The sequence below is a fragment of the Bubalus kerabau genome, chromosome 3, assembly GCF_029407905.1.
Source record: "Bubalus kerabau isolate K-KA32 ecotype Philippines breed swamp buffalo chromosome 3, PCC_UOA_SB_1v2, whole genome shotgun sequence".
In the NCBI taxonomy this organism is placed as follows: Eukaryota; Metazoa; Chordata; class Mammalia; order Artiodactyla; family Bovidae; genus Bubalus; species Bubalus kerabau.
This window is the reverse complement of record NC_073626.1, coordinates 115,339,680-115,359,762: the sequence shown is the minus strand read 5'-3', so window position 1 is coordinate 115,359,762 and position 20,083 is coordinate 115,339,680. Positions and strand designations below refer to the sequence as shown.

The window sequence follows — 20,083 nt, the reverse complement described above, 5'->3', positions numbered from 1 at the left end:
GGGTGCTAAGTCCCTTCAGTCATGTCCAACTCTTTGCAACCCTATGGACTGTAACCCACCAGGTTCTTCTGTCCATGGGATTCTCCAGACAAGAATACTGGAGTGGGTTGCCATGCTCTTCTCCAGGTAAGTGCAAGAGACTGACATAATTATGGAGATAATTGCAGATCTGCTCTAATTTTTTTTTTAATATGTGTCTCACCAATTTTGTACTTTAGTCATGTGCTAAGAACTTATTTGCAATCCCACAATAATTTAAAACCTTTGTCCTGAGAAACCGCTGAATTAGGCTTCTGCCCGGTGCACGGCTGACTTTCCCATTTATGCTGTCTCCCTGCAGGTAATATGCTTCAAATTTCATGACAGAAAATGGTGCAGAGAACTCACTTTACTCAGACCACATAACTTCAGGGATGAGCAGGTCTATTGTTAACCCAGCCTGCTCTTCATCATCTAACAATGCCTCCAACAAGATCTTAACTAGAAGGCAGGGCTTCAAACACCTGCTCTGTTAGTTGTGTGCACTTGGTGAACTAGAGGAGGCTGAATGATTGGTGAGAATGTCAGAACTGCATGGGGCCCAGAGACACTGTTCCCAGCCTTCCCCTCTGAGTCTCCATCTTTCATGTCCAGAAGGGCCACAGAAGACTCACTAATCCAAAAGGCACATGATAATAGTCCCATGAGTTTACACAGGTGAAGAACAGCAGAGCATTCTGCAAACATCAGTTATTGATAGTTCAACAGGAAATCTAACATTACCTTTTCTTGGAACTCGATGAACAGCTCAGGAATGTACTAACATCAAACCCAATAACAAGCACTTGGTCTTCATTTATGGCTGTAAGAGAAGAAGTTTAAGTTACTCCACCTGAAGCCCACCCAACTATGCATGACTGCCATCAACAGTTCTCCTCACTCATATACCACAGCCAAACTCCAAGCGATGGTTCCAAGCCCCTCTGGAAAATTCCAAGGCCATGATTTAAGGAGGTCACATGTGATTTTTTTTTCCTACTAAGAACAGCAGTTCTCAAACTTCCATGTGCATCAGCATCACCTGTGGAGCCTGTTCAATGCAGATTGCTGGGCCCAACTCCCAGGTTTCTGATCAGAGCTTTCTGATCTGAAGTGGGCTCTGGAATGTGAATATCTAGCAAGTTTCCAGTGATGCTGATGCTGCTTTTCTAGAGACCAAATGCAGAGCACAACTGACTCAGAAGACCTCAAACATTAGGAGAGGGTGGAATCTTTTTTGTAAGAAGCACCCCACTCCAGTACTCTTGGCTGGAAAATCCCATGGACCGAGGAGCCTGGTGGGCTGCAGTCCATGGGGTCGCAAAGGGTCAGACACAACTGAGCACCTTCACTTTCACTTTTCACTTTCCTGCATTGGAGAAGGAAATGGCAACCCACTCCAGTGTGCTTGCCTGGAGAATCCCAGGGACAGGGGAGCCTGGTGGGCTGCCGTCTATGGGGTCGCACAGAGTCGGACACGACTGAAGTGACTTAGCAGCAGCAGCAGCATAAACATAAGATTGCCTGTTGCAACCATTTAGAAAGAGATGGGATTTAAGAACAGGAAATCATTACTCCAAAGTGAGTTAGGGTGAGAGTTATGTGGCATTCATGGATATGGTTCATGAAGTCTGTGAAGCCAGGTCAGCACTGGTTACAAGTGGTAAAAAGGGCACTACCAACATCTCCCATATTCTGACCTTACAGGGAGACTGAACTGGATATCAGGCACCCAGGGGCCTCCCCTGGCCCCTTCTGGCAGAGTGTCTAGTGGTCCTCAGCCCCTGATGCCTTAATGGACACTGCTTTCCCTTGACCAGACTGGACCAGGACAATCTTCTTCTGAATAATCATTTAAAAACTTTTTATCAAATGTAATGTTAACCTTTTTTATATGCTGTACAGCATGCAGGATCCTAGTTCCCTGACCAGGGATCGAACCTGCAGCCCCAGCATTGGAAGCATGGAGTCTTAACCACTGGACCACCAAGGGAAGTCCCAGGAGAAGTCTTCTGATGCATGGCCCACCCATCAGATTCACTCTCAAGAATTTGAAATAAGAGACATTGTGGAGATGGTCCATGAATTGTGGGGTCCTGTAACTGAAGATGCTGATCAGGCAATGCGGAAATGAACAAAAGTAAAAGTGTCTGGGGTGGGCAGAGAGCAGTCCTGCAAAGGGGGGCACAGATGAGAGACCCTGGAGGGAGGAGCAGTGGAAGCAGACAGATGGGCACAGGGCTGTTGCCACGCTTACACCTGACATCTCTGGCCTGATGGTTTTTATCTCCATAAGACCCTGGCATCCTTCGCATGCTGTACAGAACTTCTCTTCTTTCTTGGGTCAGTGGGAACTAAGTGACCAACAGTAAGAAGTCAAGGACTCTACAGGCATCTAGGGCAGCCTCTCAGACCAGACCTTCTTTGGTCACTACTCCTGTTGGAACCCCAGACTCTCAAGATTGCTACCCTACAAGCCAACGTGCCAAACGTCACTGCAAACCTCTCCAGTGATGGCCCACTCACCTTTGAGAAGGCTGAAGAGCAGATGGGCTACGTTGTTCCTGGTGGAGAGGCAGTTCTGGAGTTTCAGGCTGAAGACGAAAACTTTCACTTTTGGTTCAATGGTCTGAAAATGATATAGGCCAGCAAGTGAACGGAAGTTGCTGAGAGTTGTTCGTTAACAGGGACAGATGTTCAAGATGTGAAGCCACAACACTCAGTGTGGTGTTGGAAATGACCTCTAGCTGTGTCAGTTAATAAAGGGAGCTGACTCCAGACTCGAGGGAGGAAAAAACTACACTTTTCTATAACAGAGGCCATTCTCTATACGGACCCCCACCAAAGACATAGGTTCATCTATCTTATCACCTCAGGCCACAAGGTATCTCCTAGAACTAGTCTCTGTATTCGGACCAGGAACAAGGCCATCTGCCCGTGTCGGCGGCCTGAGCTACTATAAGAAGCTCCATCAGGGGCTGCCGTCGTGATGTTTATAACGTCGAGGCTTTGCTTCAGAGCAATCTGGCTTGGGGAGCGGGGAGGCAGGGTATAAATGCAACAAGATCAACCCCGAGTCGACAGCTTCTGAACCTGGAGATGGCTTCATTATGTTTTTCTTTCTACCATTGGATATGTCTGAATTTTCCATAAAGAAATTGAAAAGGAACTATCTCCATTAAAATGGGAGCAGGTGTCACTTTTCTCCCATTTCTAGCCATTTCAGTATCAAAAGGAACATCTTTGGGCTGACAAGTTGTTTGACCTCATTTTAAGTTACCTTTTCTTGGGTTTGGTCATTTTTCCCACACTGTCTTCCCCTCCTCTGAATAGTTAACAGCCACTGAGAAATACCAACAGCAACTACTCAAACAGGAGGCCGGCAGGTTCTTTATTTTCTCAGAGCCACCAGCAACAATGAGGTGACTTAAGCTCTGAGAAACAGATTAACTTGCTCAGAACCAGTTAGTGGGGCTGTGGCTCACATAGCTTTGTTCCTTCCCTGTGCTGGGTCAATGTAGTAAAGTCGAATTACTAAGGGAATAGAGGGCTTTCTCCTTCCTGAAAGACCCATGCACAGTAGGGTGGCCTGTGATGTCACAGGGCTGGAGAGCTGGAGGAGCCGTCTGCTGAGTGAGGAATTCCCTGGTGAGCAGGGTTTCTTCTGAGAAGGGAATGCAGGACCTTCACATGCAGCTCTTGCAGCACTCAGAACCTGTGGACATGCGGTGGGTCCCCGGGCCCTGAGACACCTGTGTGCTGGCGGGAAGCAGCAGCTAAGGCTCAGAGAGGGGCGTACAGGTTCTTTGGGGGGAGTGGACAGTGAGGGTTGGCTTGTTAAGGCAAATATTTCCATGACCACATCTACGAAATGTCTTTTTCAATCTCAGAATGAACACTGGAATTCTGATTCTCAATAGCTTTCTACATGAGAGAGCAGAGGATCCAGGTAAATATTTACCTTAACAAGCCAACTCTCTTTATCCTTTCCAGGGAAGACTATCTAACCTCCAGAGGTTCTCTATGGAAATTTCCTCAGACAAGACTGCATGTATGAAAGAAAGTGAAAGTGAAGTCGCTCAGTCATGTCCGACTCTTAGCGACCCCATGGACTGTAGCCTACCACACTCCTCCGTCCATGGGATTTTCCAGGCAAGAATACTGGACTGGGTTGCCATTGCCTTCTCCAGAGGATCTTCCCAACCCGGGGATTGAACCTGGGTCTCCCGCATTGTAGGTAGACGCTTTACCATCTGAGCCACCAGGGAAGTCTGCTCGTATATGGATTCTTTTTTGGGGGGGCTGTGCTGCAAGGCTTGTGGGAACTTTGTTCCTTAACTAGGGATTGAACTCAGGCCTTTGGCAGTGATGAAAGCATGGAGTCCTAACCACTGGACCACCAGTTTATGCATCAGCTGAAGCATTAAATGACTAGTATGCTCTCAGGAACCTTTGCCATTCATCATCAATATGGAAAATAGCTTAAGTTACCTGCAGTTCACTCAACGTCTGTGGTAAATCTGCCTCACTGTGGCATTCATAAGGTAAATCAAGAGAGATGAAGTCAACTGCATCCTGGAAATAAGCAAACAGAATCTTTAGAACATAAGCAATTTCAAGATGAAGAACTGGCTCAGAACTATTTTTTGTTTGTTTGTTTCTCTCGTTACTAAATGGAATACTCCAAAGCGGGATTTTCCAAGGAGAAAGCAGGATGAGGAAAAGCTGGGGACAAGGTGGGAATGTGTATGGGGTTTGCCTCTGTGTTGTGAGGAATGCATCATGTATGCACTCAGCAAAGTGCTTGGCACACAGGAAGGGCTCAATAAATGCATACGATGGAATGAGTGAATGAGTGAGTAAAAGAAGTACTGTGGGCCAGAAAGGGTGGGTTTCCACTGAGTGAGTGAACTCTAAGGAAAGGGGTCAGGGGCCAGAGCTGCCCTGGGTGGCACCCTTCTCATGGCCCTTCCACTCTGCAGGACAGAGGCAATGGAGATTCAGCCATCCACAGTCCACTTAGTAATCTCTGCAGACCCTACCGGAGCTTGGAGTTTTAATTGTAGGCTATAGTCACTGGCTACTTTCAAACCACAGCTTAAAGTCCACTCCCGTTGGCCCTAGCCTGGGCCATCCTGTAATCCAGAAACAGAGCTCTCATGGTCTGTGGACACTCCTATGTGTGCTCCAATTAAGGACATACATCTCCACCTGTCTCTGTCTGAGTATATTTTAAGAACTACAGATCCAGAGTCTCCACCCTTTTCAGCGAGCCATTTCTCTCCTGGCCACGACCAGATTGTTGCCCGTACTCCCCCCTTGTCTTCCCTTGGGACTGAGACCGTGGGTAATGGCATCTGGAAACAATCCAGTGCACTGTGACCTGAGATAACTGACTCTCCACTGCTCCCTATGCTTTTCCAATCAAGTTGTTGCCATGTTTGCTCAACAGTCCACAGGCTTGCTCCCCTCTGGCAAGCTCCACTGGAACATTCTCCTTGGCCCTCTCAGCCCTTGCTTTGTCTACCAGCTCCAGACAGCACGTGATCATCGACTTCATACTCTTGGAAGTCACTGTGCTGGGTTTAAAGATGAGTAGGAGCCACAGAAACTTACAACTTGATAGAGAGAGTTAGTAAATGTACTGACCACATGAAGAACAGGTATAAAGTTCTAAGTGATATAAGAAAAGTCCACACCTCAAATCTTGGTGGGGATTAGACTCACCTGGGAATGTGGGAAGGCTATGAAAGCCTGGGCGTCCCTCCACACTAAGTTTTGTACTTTAGTAGCTCTCCAGGTCAGAGAAGGCAATGGCACCCCACTCCAGTACTCTTGCCTGGAAAATCCCATGGACGGAGGAGCCTGGTAGGCTGCAGTCCATGGGGTCGCGAAGAGTCGGACACGACTGAGTGACTTCCCTTTCACTTTTCACTTTCATGCATTGGAGAAGGAAATGGCAACCCACTCCACTGTTCTTGCCTGGAGAATCCCAGGGACAGGGGAGCCTGGTAGGCTGCTGTCTATGGGGTCGCACAGAGTCGGACACAACTGAAGCGACTTAGCAGCAGTAGCAGCAGCAGCAGCTCTCCAGGTGATGCTGATACCAAAATTTGAGAACTGCTGATCTAACAAATGGCTAAAATATTCCAAGCAGGGAGAGACCACATCAGGTTTAGTGGGGAAGTATTATTAACAGAAGCCTCTTTATGGTGGGCACATTAACACTGATGTTAAGAATGAGTAGAATTTTATTGGAAGAGATTTGAGGAAGGGAAGGAGGATAAGACTTCGGGTAGCGAATGCCGCAGGGCTGGTGGAGTGACAGCATGCACACCGGGGAAAAGGCGAGGGCAGAGAGCCGGCAAGAGGGCCCTGGTGAACCGCATTCTGGAAGGCTCTGAGGACCTTCACTGTTTCAGGGGAATGTAGCTTCTCAGCAGGGAATTCAGCAAAAGATGTATTGCAGGGGGGAAATGGGGGCAGAGAGACCAGTTCAAAGACTACTGCTTGACAAGCATTTTCTGATCAGCACTTTGGTCTCCTGAGCTCATAACTGATAGCAGTTATCGCCCCTTGTAAAAGAATTTAGATATTCTGGTTTTCTGGTCATACTATCAGTCTTGGACCTGGTCATTTCAGAACCTTATCATGTCTGGTGTTTAAACCCCTGAGCTTGTAAATCTGAAGTTGGACCTTGGTACATGGGGCCTCCATCACAGCACAGACACAGACACAGACACAGGAATCAGTTGTTTTCTCAGAGGGTTTTCCACGCTGCCCAGCAGTCAACGTTACAAGGGCCAAGGCTGTTAAATTCTCAAATGTTTTAATGTTTCTTATTAAAATTATAGTTAAAAGTTGTTTTTAGAGGAGGTAGAAAGCAGGATGGGCACTCTAGGGACCACATTATTAATGTTATTTTTTTAAAAAAAACCTCTTACCCTAGTGTCTGTTTTGCTAAAAAAAACAAATGAAAAATACAAAACTGACCTCTCTTTTGATAAGCTCTTTTTAAGAAGGAGCAAGACCAGAGGCATTTGACGTCTTTGTGTAGGCAAAAGCTGACACTTGACCAAGTGAGAGCTGGGGCTACAACAAATAAGATTTTGTTTTAAAGTAATTATAAATCTAGAGAATGCATAACACTCAGAAGAGGCATTTGTAAGAATGTCAAACAAACCATTATACGTAGAGTGGATAAACAACAAGGTCCTTCTGTATAGTATAGGGAACTATATTTAATATCCTGTGATAAACCATAATGGAAAAGAATGTGACAAAGAATGTATATATATATAAAATATATATAACTGAATCATTTTGCTGTACAGTAGAAATTAACACAGCATTGTAGGTCAAGTACACGTCAATAAGACAAATTTAAAAAGAAAGGATGTCAAGTCGACAAAAATTTCTATTGTTTTTTTAAAACTAAACTTGCAACTTTTCTCAGAAGTTACAGATTCTATTTCTTTGGGCTGTCATTACCTTGACGAGTGCAGACATAGATGGTTCTAGCAGGAGCTTGGAGAGCGTCTCAGCTCGCAGGACCACAGAGAGTTTTCCCCCTGAAACCAACCAGACGAGGGGATGTAGGTGAGAGAGGAAGGAGGCTGTGACCCCAGAAGCCACTGGTGAACTCGTTTTCTGTTGGCCTTTTTAGTCCACATTCACCAACTTTAAAAAAGATTTCTGCAGAAATCACTCACATGATTTTACTCTAGCTGAAAGATTTTAGAAAACAAAGTAGCTTTTTAAGAAATGTCCCTTTAGAGACTGTTTCATATAAATCAGAACGGTGACGTGCAGGACACTTGTGAAGTCTTTTGCAAGAATAAAAACAGTTCCTTTCCCTAACCCCACACAATGTAAAAGGCAGATGGAGAGAACTGCGTCTCAGTTCCTAATAAACCTTGGCCTCTGCGTGCTTTACAAGCTCTCCAGGTGATTCCGACACACGCTAAAGCTTGGGAACTGTTGGTCTATACAACAGTTTAGAGTTCCAAGTGGAGAGACTTTGGAAAGGTAGGGTGCTCTCAGGGGACTGCTGTTACCTGTCCTTATTCACTGTGCCAATGTCCATTCAACCCTTACTGTGCATTGAGGAGAATATGAAGGAAACTTAGACCTGTGCAGCTTGAACCCTCTCACTTTGACATTTGATCACCTAACAGTGGTGTTGAAGCTTACGTACATCAGAATCACCTGTCCTTCTTGTCAGCCGACTGGGGTGGACCCAGGAATGAGAGCATTTTAACAAGCTTCCTGGGTGCTTCAGATACAGTGGTGCTCAGATCGGTTTGAAACACATTGCTGTGGGCATCTCAGGTGGCTTAGTGGCAAAGAATCCACCTGCCAGTGCAGGAGATGCAGGGGATGTGTGTTTCATCCCTGGGTGGGGAAGATCCCCTTGAAGAGGAAATGGCAACCCACTCCAGTATTGTTTCCTGGAAAATCCCATGGACAGAGGAGCCTGGCAGGCTACAGTCCAAGGTGTTGCAAAGAGTCGGACATGACTGAGAATGCATCCATTCACGTGGTGGACTTGGGATGCCTCAGTTGTCAGAAGCACCATCTAACTCCTTGATGCACAAAAGTCTTTATCTCCTGCTGAGATTGTGTGCTCCCTGAGGAGCAAGCTTCGACATTTCTCGAGTCTCTCCAAATAGCAAGCTTAGGATGCGTGCATAGGCAAGTGCTCAGACCTGTGCTTTGGAAACAGTAAACAAAATGGCCTAAAGCCAGAGTTTGAGACTTAAATGACAAGCTTATATGCCTGACCTCTCTCCTACATTCAAATTCTGTACAGGAGAAAGATCTCCCCAGTCATTGAAACCACTATTAATAACCAACCGCTGCCAACTACCAAAGTGCTTATTTTGATAAGCATAATGGAACTTCTAAATCCTCTGAGCAGGGAATATCACTCAGAGACATTTGGTCCTCCTTCTGATAAGATAATGCTATTTTCCAGTTATTCAGTGATTGTGGCCCATGGAGCCATTTCACCTTCCACAGATTTTCCACACTTCAGTCTATCATCACATCAGCACACGTAGAACATATGTTGTCAGCCTGTGCTGAACATTTTTAAATGTCCAATTTAGTATTATCTCTGGATCAATGACATGACACAGGAGGACAGTTAATCCCTAAGTGCAACTGACTCACACATCACTCCTATTTGACTTTACAAGCTGTTTTTAGACTCAGAGTGAACAAACGTACCTGAGGTTCCAGAAAGTCTCATATCATACAAAATGAATTTTCCGATATTATTCCTAACTGGTTCCTAGTGCAAGCACAAACTATACTTCTTAAAATAACATAAAATGCAGGTGACTCAAAACTGGAAGCTCATTCTAAGCTGGCAGTTCATGTTTCTTCGGCACTGAAGTGGGGGCTAATTGCACTGGTTTAAGATAATTTATCTTGTAATTTTTGCTGGATATGGTTAAAGGTCAGTGTTCTTGTCTACAGAACTCAAAATCAGTATTTGCTGGGGGTTGAGTATTAACTGTTTCCAGCCCATGTAGAAAATTACTGCATGGCAATGTGTGAGTTTATGTCCCTCACAGGTATTACTAGATTTTGTTTAAGGATAAGCTCAGTTCTGTTTCCATCACAAAAGTATGTCATTCCTCTAAAACCCATTGCTATTGTTCAGACAAAACAGCCCCTTTTTGTTTGCTCCTCTCCCTTTTGCCCCAAATGTTTAAATAAAAGTAATCAATCAGGCCAGTATTGAACTGCAGGATCAATGCTTCCGGAGGAGGGTGGGGTCCCCAGCGCTGCCCTAGATTGCGTTCCGGTGTTGGCAGGTGGGAGGCGCGGCGTGCAACTCTGCTCTTCCTGTGAGAGATGTGTTCACGCTCCTGCTGGTCTGCCAAGAATCTTTTCATATCCTTCCCACGGTAGGACGTTGAAAACACGAGCAGGAAGTTTATACCAACACACAGTCATTAGAAAAGAACTCAAAACTGCGGTAAAAATACATAACATAAAACTCACCATTAAATGTTTTAAAGTGGCTTTGTCCTGCAACTGCCACCACCATCCACCTCCCAAGATTTCTATCATTTCAAACAGAAACTCCGGGTCCTTGAGTCCTTCCCCATTCCCTCCTCCACTCAGTCTCTGGTAATCATTATTCTACTTTCTGTCTCTGTGCGTTTGATCATTCTAGTCCTTCATGTAGGTGGAGCCATCCAATATTTGTCCTTTTGTGTCTGGCTTATTTCACTTAGGGTAGTGTACCCAGGGTTCATCCGTGCTGTAGCATGTGTCCGAATTTCATTTCTTTTGAAGGCAGAATACCATTCAATTGTATGTATCTAGCATGTTTTATTTATCCATTCATCCTTGTATGGGCATATGGATTATTTTCATCTTTTGATTGTTTTGAATAACGCCATGAAAATGGGTGTGCAAATATCTGTTCAAGTTCCTGCTTTCAGTTCTTTTGGGTGTATTCCCACAAGTGCTAGATCGTATGGTAATTGCAGGCTCCATTTCTTGAGGAACTGTCATACAGCTTTCCTTAGTGGAAGGCTACACCATTACATCCCGGCCACCAAAGCACAGGGCTGTAACTTCTCTCACAGCTCAGAGGAGCCTACAGAGATACGACAACTAAATGCAATGTGGTACCTTGGAAGAGATCCTGGAGTAGAAAAAGGACATGCAGGAGAAATCAAGGAAATCTGAACAAAACACGGACTTTAGTTAGTAATAGCGTATCAACCTTGGTTCTTTAATTGCAACAAATGCCCCATAATAATGTAAGATGTTTATGTTAGGGGATACTGGTTTCAGGGACAGGGACATATGGAAACTCTGTACTATCTGCTCAAATTTTCTATAAATCTAAAACTGTTCTAAAAAGTAGTATTATTGTAGGATGTATGCAATCTTGAAACAAGTCACTACCTCAGTTATTTCGGTGAGTTACTAGGATGCTTCAAATTTTGGATTCAAGTGAATTTACGTAAAGCAAAGTACTTTTTAAAATAGCCAGATAAATTCAAATCACCAACTCAATCTGTTTTCAAAGTAGTTGTTTGGTTTAACATTTTCTCATGTACCTCTAACTCAATAAACATGTAAATAAAGAACTAAAATAATAAAAAGTAAAAATGCTTTAAAGGTTTGCCTGTATTGATAGAGTATCTTCCTATGGATATATTACCAACATGCTGAACAAATTATTTCCTTGGCCCTGGATAGGCAAAACAAGTAAAAATCAAAACAAACAAAAAAGTAATATTAATTTTTTAAAAGTCTTGATTAGAAAGGAAAAAACTCTGAACCACCTATAGCTTTTAATTTTTCAGGTTCTCTCTGACTTTTAAATGATTACCCCTTAATCATTAAGAAATATCAACAGTAACACAATGACAGAAAGTGACTAAGCAGTGTTCTTGGAAGATGTACAATTACCTAATATCTGAGATTCAGAGTAGAGGGGAAAGGGACTGTGGGCTTCCCTGGCGGCTCAGTGGTAAAGAATTAGCCTGCCAATGCAGAAGATACAGTTTTGATCCCTGATCCAGGAAGATCGTGCGTGCCTCGGAGCCACTAAGCCTGTGTGCCACAACTATTGAGCCTGTGCTCTAGAGCCCAGTGTCCGCAGCTACTGAGCCAATAAGCCACAGTTTTTGAAGTCTGAGCGCCCTAGAGCTCACGCTTGCAACAAGACAAGCCACCACGATGAGAAGCCTGCACGCTGCAGCTCGAGAGTAGCCCCCACTCACTGCAACCAGAGAAAAAGGCCACGCAGTAATGAAGACCCAGCACAGCCAAAAATAAATAAGTAAACAAAATTATGTTAAGAAATGATACAAGTGAACTTATAAAAAAATCTACCAAAAGATTGATAATTTTGTATAAAGTAAGAAATTGTGTTCCTCAAAGTCTCCATGAAAAAATTGAAAAGATAAGAAGTGGAAAAATACCATCATCCCATATGCCCAATGCAGATTAAAGAATATATAAAGTATTCCAACAAGTCAAAACATAAATGGATAAAAGGCAAAACAGGAATTATACAAAAGAAATAAATATGGCTAATGAACACATGAAGACCTGCTCAATCTGAATAGGAATCAGGTAAAAAAGATGATAAAGGATGATAAATATTTTTACATCTGTGAGATAGGCAAAAATTTATAATTCTGGTAATTACATGTGTTGGAAGAGGTCAATAGGAACCAATGTATAAACACTGGTCGAGGAAATGTAAGTTGGTATAACCACAGTGGAAAACAACTTATCTCTCACAGCTAAATATTTACATCCCCCCAATTAGCAATCACTTGAGTATAAACACAAGTGAAACTCTTAGACACATGCAGAAAGAAGCATGTGCAAGAATGTTCATAATGGCTATGTTCATAATAGCAAAATTTGAAAACTAGAATGTCCATAAGCAGGAAAATGAATTAACAAAACTTGGCTTAGTCCCACAGTGGAAAGCAGTGAAAAGATGATGATATAGCTCTGTTCAACAATATGAATAAGCCTTGGAAACAATTTTGTTTGAACAAAAAAGTCCTAGAGGACTACAAAATGTATAATACTCTTTCATCATGCTAAATTCCAAACCAAGCAAAATTGGACACTAAATTGTTTAAATACATACGCAGTTGGGAAACTTTTTTTTAAAAAAAAGTAATGCAATCTAAATGAGATACCATCAGAATGGCTAAAATAGAAAAGGACGAAAATGCCCGAATGTTAGTAAGGGTTATGAGGCTACTGAAATTCTCACACATAGCTAGTGGGAGTATAAAATAGAACAACTGCTTTGAGAAATCGGCGGTTTCTTAGAAAGTCAAAGACATCTCTCCCCTGTAATCCAGCATTTCCTCTCCTAGGTATTATCCAAGAGAAATGAAAACATACGTCCGTGCAAAACCTTGTACAAGAATGTTCATAGCAACTTATTTATATGAGATAAAAACTGGAAATTGCCCAAGTGCCCCTCAGTTGTGATACATCCACAATAGAACACCACTTAGAAGAAACAAGCAGCAAATTACTAACAGCAACAAAATAAATGAATCTCACAAACATGCTGATGGAAAAAGACAGACACAAAATAGTACCTACTGTATGATTCCTGATAGGAGCCAGATCAATGTTTGTTTCTGGGGTAAGGATTAGGAAGGGATACAATTATCAGAAATGGGGTTTTCGGAGGTGTTGATTAATGTTTTATATCATGATGAGAGGATGGTTTTAATTTTATATCTTGATACAGGTATGGGTTCAATTTTACAGATCAGACTGTAAAATTAAGATCCATGCATTTCACTGTAGGTAACTCATTCCCTGATAAAAAATTCCTTGGAAAAAAATCAGAATTTCAGATTGTTTATTTTCTAATCAGCAGTATATGGGAATTTAATTTTTAAACGTATTTTTTAAACATGGTGATTTTTTGGCTAAAATGTATTTAGTAAAATGCCACTTTTCCTGTAATTAATTATTTTATTGAAATGCTTAAACTTGTACATCCATTGTGACACCAGTGTGGGAGGGGGAAAGCCATGGTCTAATGCAAGATGGATGGAATATTTAGCACAGTGGTAACCTGGGATGGGGTGGGTAGAACGGGAGATGAGATAGGGAAAAACATACAAGTAGACAAAAGTTGTGATATGGTTTATTTTGTCTTATAAACCCTCAACTTTCTAACTAATTTTTACATTAAAATTGAGGTATAATTCATATACTATAAAATACATCCTTTTAAACTATAACATTTTGTTATCTTTAGTACATTTACAAAGCTGTGCAACTCTCTGCACTAATTCTGGAACACTTTATATGAGATATGACTTTAGTCACCCAGAAAGATATTACATCCCCATTAAGCAGTCAGTTCCCATTCTCTCTTCTAGCCCCAGACATCACTACTCTACTTTAGTGTCTCTACTATAGGTTTTTCTACTCTGGACATTTAATATCAATGAAATTATATAATATGTGGTCTTTTGGGGCTGGCTGCTTTCACTTAGCATAATGTCTTCAAGAATTATCATATTGTAGCATGAATCAATCACTCCTTTCAAGTGCTGAGTACTATTCCATTTTACTAATATGCCACTTTTTGTTTATCCATCAATTGATGGCCATTAGGGTTGTTTCCACTTTTGGTTATTACGAATAATACTGCTATGAATATTTGTGATGCAAATATTTTTGCCTTGACATTTGCTTTTATTTTTCTTGGCTCTCTACCTAGCAGATATTATATTGTGGGTATAATTTCATTTTTTGCTGTTTACTTGCTTTAAAAAAAATTGAAGCATAATTGACCTACAACATTGTTAGTCCATGTGTATAAATAGTAATTCAATATTTCTATATGTTACAAAACCATTACAGTATTGTTATAGCTTAATCACTGGACTGCATGGTCACTTCATGGATGTTAACTATTATGTGGCTGAATCACACTGACTGCATTTTGTCAGCTCCTTCTTAGGCCTGCAGTCCTACCCACTTCCCATCCTGCGTTACTGAGCTCTGGTGTACTCACAAGAAATGCACCCAAGCCAGATAAGTTTCCTATCAACTTTTACCCTTGTCTTCATCTGACGCAAGAACTGGAAGAATGCTCTTCAACTAACACAGATAGTTAATGGTCCACAGGGAAAAATGGTCATGAGACCCCAAGGGGGAGGAAAAACCCCTGGCTCCTATTGGTGCATATGTGTTACTCCCTTAGTAGTCAGATTGTATTTTTAGCTTTGGCCCCTTTAAATTCCCCATACCCCTTTTGGCAGTGGGGAAGTGAAAGTCGCTCAGTCAAGTCTGACGTTTTGTCGTGTCCATGGGCTATACGGTTCATGGAATTCTCCAGGCCAGAATACCGAAGTGGGTAGCCTTTCCCTTCTCCAGGGGATCTTCCCAACCCAGGGACGGAACCCAGGTCTCCCGCATTGCAGGCAGATTCTTCACCAGCTGAGCCACAAGGGAAGTCCACAAATACTGGAGTGGGCAACCTATCCTTCTCCAGGGGATCTTCCCGACCCAGGAATTGAACCAGGGTCTCCTGCATTGCAGACGGATTCTTACCAACTGAGCTATCAGGGAAGCCCAGCAGTGGGGAATGCAGCTGCAAATGCTTCCAGATCGCCAATCCAACCCATATGTAAGTTACCCACAATAAATCCCATAATTATACTTTATGGAGTTGCCCGCTTCACTTTTTGGTCTCAAAATTTTTTTCAGTTCAGGGGATATTATTCAATATCCCTGCTTTTGAAAAGTTATATTTTGCTTTTAATCAGCATATGTAACTTTTTTGGGTATATTAAAAATGTATTTTACAAAGAACAACAAAGCTATGGAATTGGATTAAAAAGCGGAAGATGAGTGAGAGAGAGAAAGGAAAAAGAAAAACTGTCTTTTGGAATAGTAAAGAGACTGAGAAGAGAATTTACTTAGTGTCCTGTATTATATCAGGGACAGACAATCTAGTGATGTTGATAAAACATGAAATGAAGGCTGAGAGGAATGAGCAGAAGAAAAGAAGGCAAACATGAGTTTAAGAAAGAAATAGTCTTTAGTAACCTGATGAAGATAAAAAATGAAATATGTAAAACATTTTAACAAACATGTATATATAGCTTTATAATTTAAAATAATTCTATGGAATTAGTCCTCAAAATAAGACAGATTTTCTTCAGCTTCAGATGATCCATGTCTAGTTTTGCCTTCTTTCAAAGTTCATTTTACTCAAAGCTTCTTCAGTAGAATTACAGTCAATAAATATTTATTTATTTTCTCATTTGTCCCATGATAGGCTTTTAAAGAAACTGGTTTCAAATCCAGCATCTCCTCTTCTCCCTTGATCTAGAGTTTATGAGACCGACAGCTGGGCTTTTGTGGTTCCCTCGGCAGGATTGTTCTCTCACCCAGCGGCGTGTAACCCTCCAGATCCTGTGGCTCTCTCCCTCCTTCCACTTGGCTAAAAAGGTGGTCCAAGGACAGCCTTTTTGACAATCATATCTAAAATAGCCCCAATTACATTCCCACTCTTTTCCCCCTTGCCCTGATTTTATTTTAAACACAGAAAAAAATGTTTAACCTCTCTATAATTGAACACACGCAAATAAAGAATATAAGGAGATAATAGTTTTCAGCCAACAAATTACCAATGATGGAAGAAAATTTCCACGTACTGAGATATGGGGAAGTCATTCTGGCTTATGCATGATTTAACATAAACTTTTTGCTAACTAGAACATCCTGTTTTGTAGTCTATTAAACATACATTGTCCATGTGCTTTAACCATCAAAGAAGAAGATGCATTGCCCAGAAGTAAAGAATATCTGTTGTGCAGATAGAGACGAATGCGTCTTTTCCTGGGATGTCAGTGACAGTACACCTCTGATAATAAGGCTTCCTTCCCGGGTGGCAAGCCACACACACTCTGTGTGCACAGGCTAATCTGTCTTTTTTCAAAACTTTGCAGGAATGTACCCCCGTCATGGTTGATGTTCTTTTTTTCTGACGAAATATAAAACTGTGCTTAAAACCATGCTTTTCTTGAGGAGTCCCTCAGAGATTTCTGAGAGGCTCTCTCCAAAGATATAGTTTGGCTTGAATAAAAGTCTTTTCTATTTTTATTATAGATCTGTTATTAACTGTTTCTGTCTACACCAATGATAAAACAATTACATCACTGAAAACAGGCTGAGTAGGGTCAGAAGAACAATTTTGTAATTGTTGGTATAAAGTTACAACTTTTCTGGAAAATAATTTAGCAACATCCTTTGAAGTCTTAAAGAAAGTGCATCTTCTGACCCAGTAATTTCAGTTTCAAGAATCTCAGAGGGCTTCCCTGGTGCCTCAGTGCTAAAGAATCTGCCTGCTGAAACAGGGACACAGATTTGATCTCTGGTCCAGGAAGATCCCACATGCCCTGGGGTAACTAAGCCCACGCACTGCAACCACTGAAGCCCTCAAGCTTATAGCCTGGGAGCAGCAACAAGAGAAGGCACCGCAGTGAGAAGCCTGCACTTCTCATTGTTCACCTAGAGAAAGCCCATGTGCAGCAATGAAGACTCAGCGCAGCCATAAATTACACAAATAATTAAAAAAAAAAAGTCTGTCAGAATTTATCTGAAGGCAAGCATTTATACGTATGTTCACTGCAACGTAATTTTTAACTGTGAAAATTAAACTAGTATGTAAAAATGAAATATCTTAAACGAGCCATTAATATAATGCGAACATGTAAGAACACTGAAAATCATACTTTCAAAGAGTTTTTATTAAAATGAGACTATATTAATTATATATGTTAAGTTTCAAAAGTAGAACATGGTGTGGGAGGGAAGTTTAAGAGGGAGGGGGAATATGTATACTCATGGGATTCATGTTATTGTACGGAAAAAAACAGCACAAAATTGCAAAGTCCAATTAAAAATAAATTTAAAAAGTAGAATATACAGATATATAGTATGTATACAAATATACAGTATATAATAAAAACTAGAAAGCATATCTAATCCAATTAACCTAATTAATCTAATTGGTTCTCAAAATTGGTATACCTCAGATTCATCGAGGGAATATATTAAAATCAATGTCCTGAGTCTGTCCAGACCTACTGAATGGGAAGCTTAAATTAGCTATGAAGCGGGAATATGGACAATTGTAATCATGCTCTTCTCACTATCCATCAGTGTATCATTATTTTATCTTGTATTTGTCTCCCCTGCTGGAATATAAGCTTCAACTAGAACATGTAATTCTCTTTACATAAGAAAAATGGGGAGGCTCAAGGTTTCTCTGATGGTCCAGTGGTGAGGACTCTGAGCTTCCGTTACACGGGGCATGGTTTTGACCCCTCGTTGGGAACTAAGGTCTCCCAAGCCATGCAGCATGGTCAAAAAATATAAAAAATTAAAATGTAAAAAAGAAAGCAGGGAGGCTGAAAGAGAATGGGCAATCTTGAAATCCTAGGGAGTCAGGGAGGCAAGACTGAAGAAGGAAAGACAGAAAGATAATTGATAATAGTGTAGACTCAAGACTGGGTAAGGAGGGTTTAAAGACATTTTTCAAACGGGATGTTGGGCATGGTACAATGCAAGCCACCCCTACCTACCTCTACCAAGAAATCTTCAGGATGGTATTAATTTCTCACTTATAAATAGCTATGAGGGGACTGTTGAAAGTAAGTGAAAAGAAATGCTGAGTCCTGCTTTAGGAAGGGTGGATGAAGGTGGATGATGAAGGCTGCCGGTGGGTCAGCCATCAGGGTTGTGTGAACTCACCTTGAGAAGCATATTTTTCATGGTAAATCTCATAGGCTTTTCTGTGGGCATCAGTGACGATCTGCAGACGTGAAGATCTTGATTCCTGGTGGGGAAGCTTCGTGATCACTTTCTCCAAGTCACTAAAAGTGAACCAGATCTCAACTAGGTCCCCAAAGGAGTGGAAGGCAAAGGAGGCATAGGCCGCAAAGAGATCCGCAAAGGCCTCAGTTCTCTGGAGAGTGCTGGCAGGGAGGGTCTGGTGGTGTAGAACCACCAAGGGCTGAAGCTGAGCAGTCTTGAGGGCCTCAAGCAGTTGCCGATAGCACAGCACTGTTCCCTTGTCTGGGTTCTCCGAGATTCCTTCTGGGAGAAGTTGTGCCCATGGCAGAAATACTTTGTAATGGGTGATCATACTGGCACGGACACTTCTAAAGTACTCTGGCAGGAATGCAGGCAGTGGCTGGCGACAAACATAAATTTCTTCATCTTCTGCTACAAAGGGAGAAGCCTGGTTTCCCAGGGGATCTCTCAGGTTATGTAGCAAGCTGTTGGTTAGAGGACCAGCAGCTGAGATGAAATTTTTATCAGAGTCCCAGTCTAAACCCCAGCAAGAAAAACTTAAAAGGGCAGTAAGGACTAAATGCCAGGCCAGCTCCATCTTCAAGGAACTGTCAGGAGGTTTGTGGAATACTTACTTTATAACTTCAGTTGAGGTTGTAAAATACCAAGCAACTATTAGCACTTAATAGGTAACTGGATTATCTACAATAATGAAATCAGTACATGATTCATCAGTTCAGTTCAGTTCAGTCGCTCAGTCGTGTCCGACTCTTTGCGACCCCATGAATCGCAGCACGCCAGGCCTCCCTGTCCATCACCAACTCCCAGAGTTTACTCAAACTCATGTCCATTGAGTCAGGGATGCCATCCAACCATCTCATCCTCTGTCGTCCCCTTCTCCTCCTGCCCTCAATCTTTCCCAGCATCAGGGTCTTTTCAAATGAATCAGCTCTTCGTATCATGTGGCCAAAGTACTGGAGTTTCAGGTTCAACATCAGTCCTTCCAATGACCATTCAGGACTGATTTCCTTTAGGATGGACTGGTTGGATCTCCTTGAAGTCCAAGGGACTCTCAAGAGTCTCCTCCAACACCACAGTTCAAAAGCACCAATTCTTTGGCCTCACCCTTCTTTATCAACCAACTCTCACACCCATGCATGACTACTGGAAAAACCATAGCCTTGACTAGACGGACCTTTGTTGACAGAGTAATGTCTCTGCTTTTTAATATGCTGTCTAGGTTGGTCATAACTTTTCTTCCAAGGAGTAAGTGTCTTTTTATTTCACGGCTGCAGTCACCATCTGCAGTGATTTTGGAGCCCCCGAAAATAAAGTCTGCCACTGTTTCCACTGTTTCTTCATCACATCCAATGAAGTGATGGGACCGGATGCCATGATCTTTGTTTTCTGAATGTTGAGCTTTAAGCCAATTTTTTCACTCTCCTCTTTCACTTTCATCAAGAGGCTCTTTAGTTCTCCTTCGCTTTCTGCCATAAAGGTGGTTTCATCTGCATATCTGAGGTTATTGATATTTCTCCTGGCAATCTTGATTCCAGCTTGTGTGTCCTCCAGCCCAGCGTTTCTCATGATGTACTCTGCAGGTAAGTTAAATAAGCACGGTGACAATATATAGCCTTGACGTACTCCTTTTCCTATTTGGAACCAGCACCATTTGTTGAAGAGGCTGTCTTTGCCCCATTGTATATTCTTGCCTCCTTTGTCAATA

The 20,083-nt window shown here is 42.1% G+C and overlaps 1 protein-coding gene across 1 annotated transcript in view; it reads right to left on the bottom strand.

Annotated features, from left to right (window-relative positions):
• Positions 1-18,970, bottom strand: part of LCT (lactase) — a 48,294-nt gene extending 29,324 nt beyond the window's left edge. The window contains exons 1-5 of the mRNA XM_055572708.1: positions 18,316-18,970; positions 7,510-7,589; positions 4,510-4,593; positions 2,545-2,647; positions 763-841 (exon numbers count right to left, since the gene is read on the bottom strand). Coding sequence (XP_055428683.1) covers positions 763-841; positions 2,545-2,647; positions 4,510-4,593; positions 7,510-7,589; positions 18,316-18,955 — 986 coding nt within the window. The 5' untranslated portion in view covers positions 18,956-18,970. The remainder of the gene's footprint in view (positions 1-762; positions 842-2,544; positions 2,648-4,509; positions 4,594-7,509; positions 7,590-18,315) is intronic.
• Positions 18,971-20,083: the final 1,113 nt, after the last annotated feature.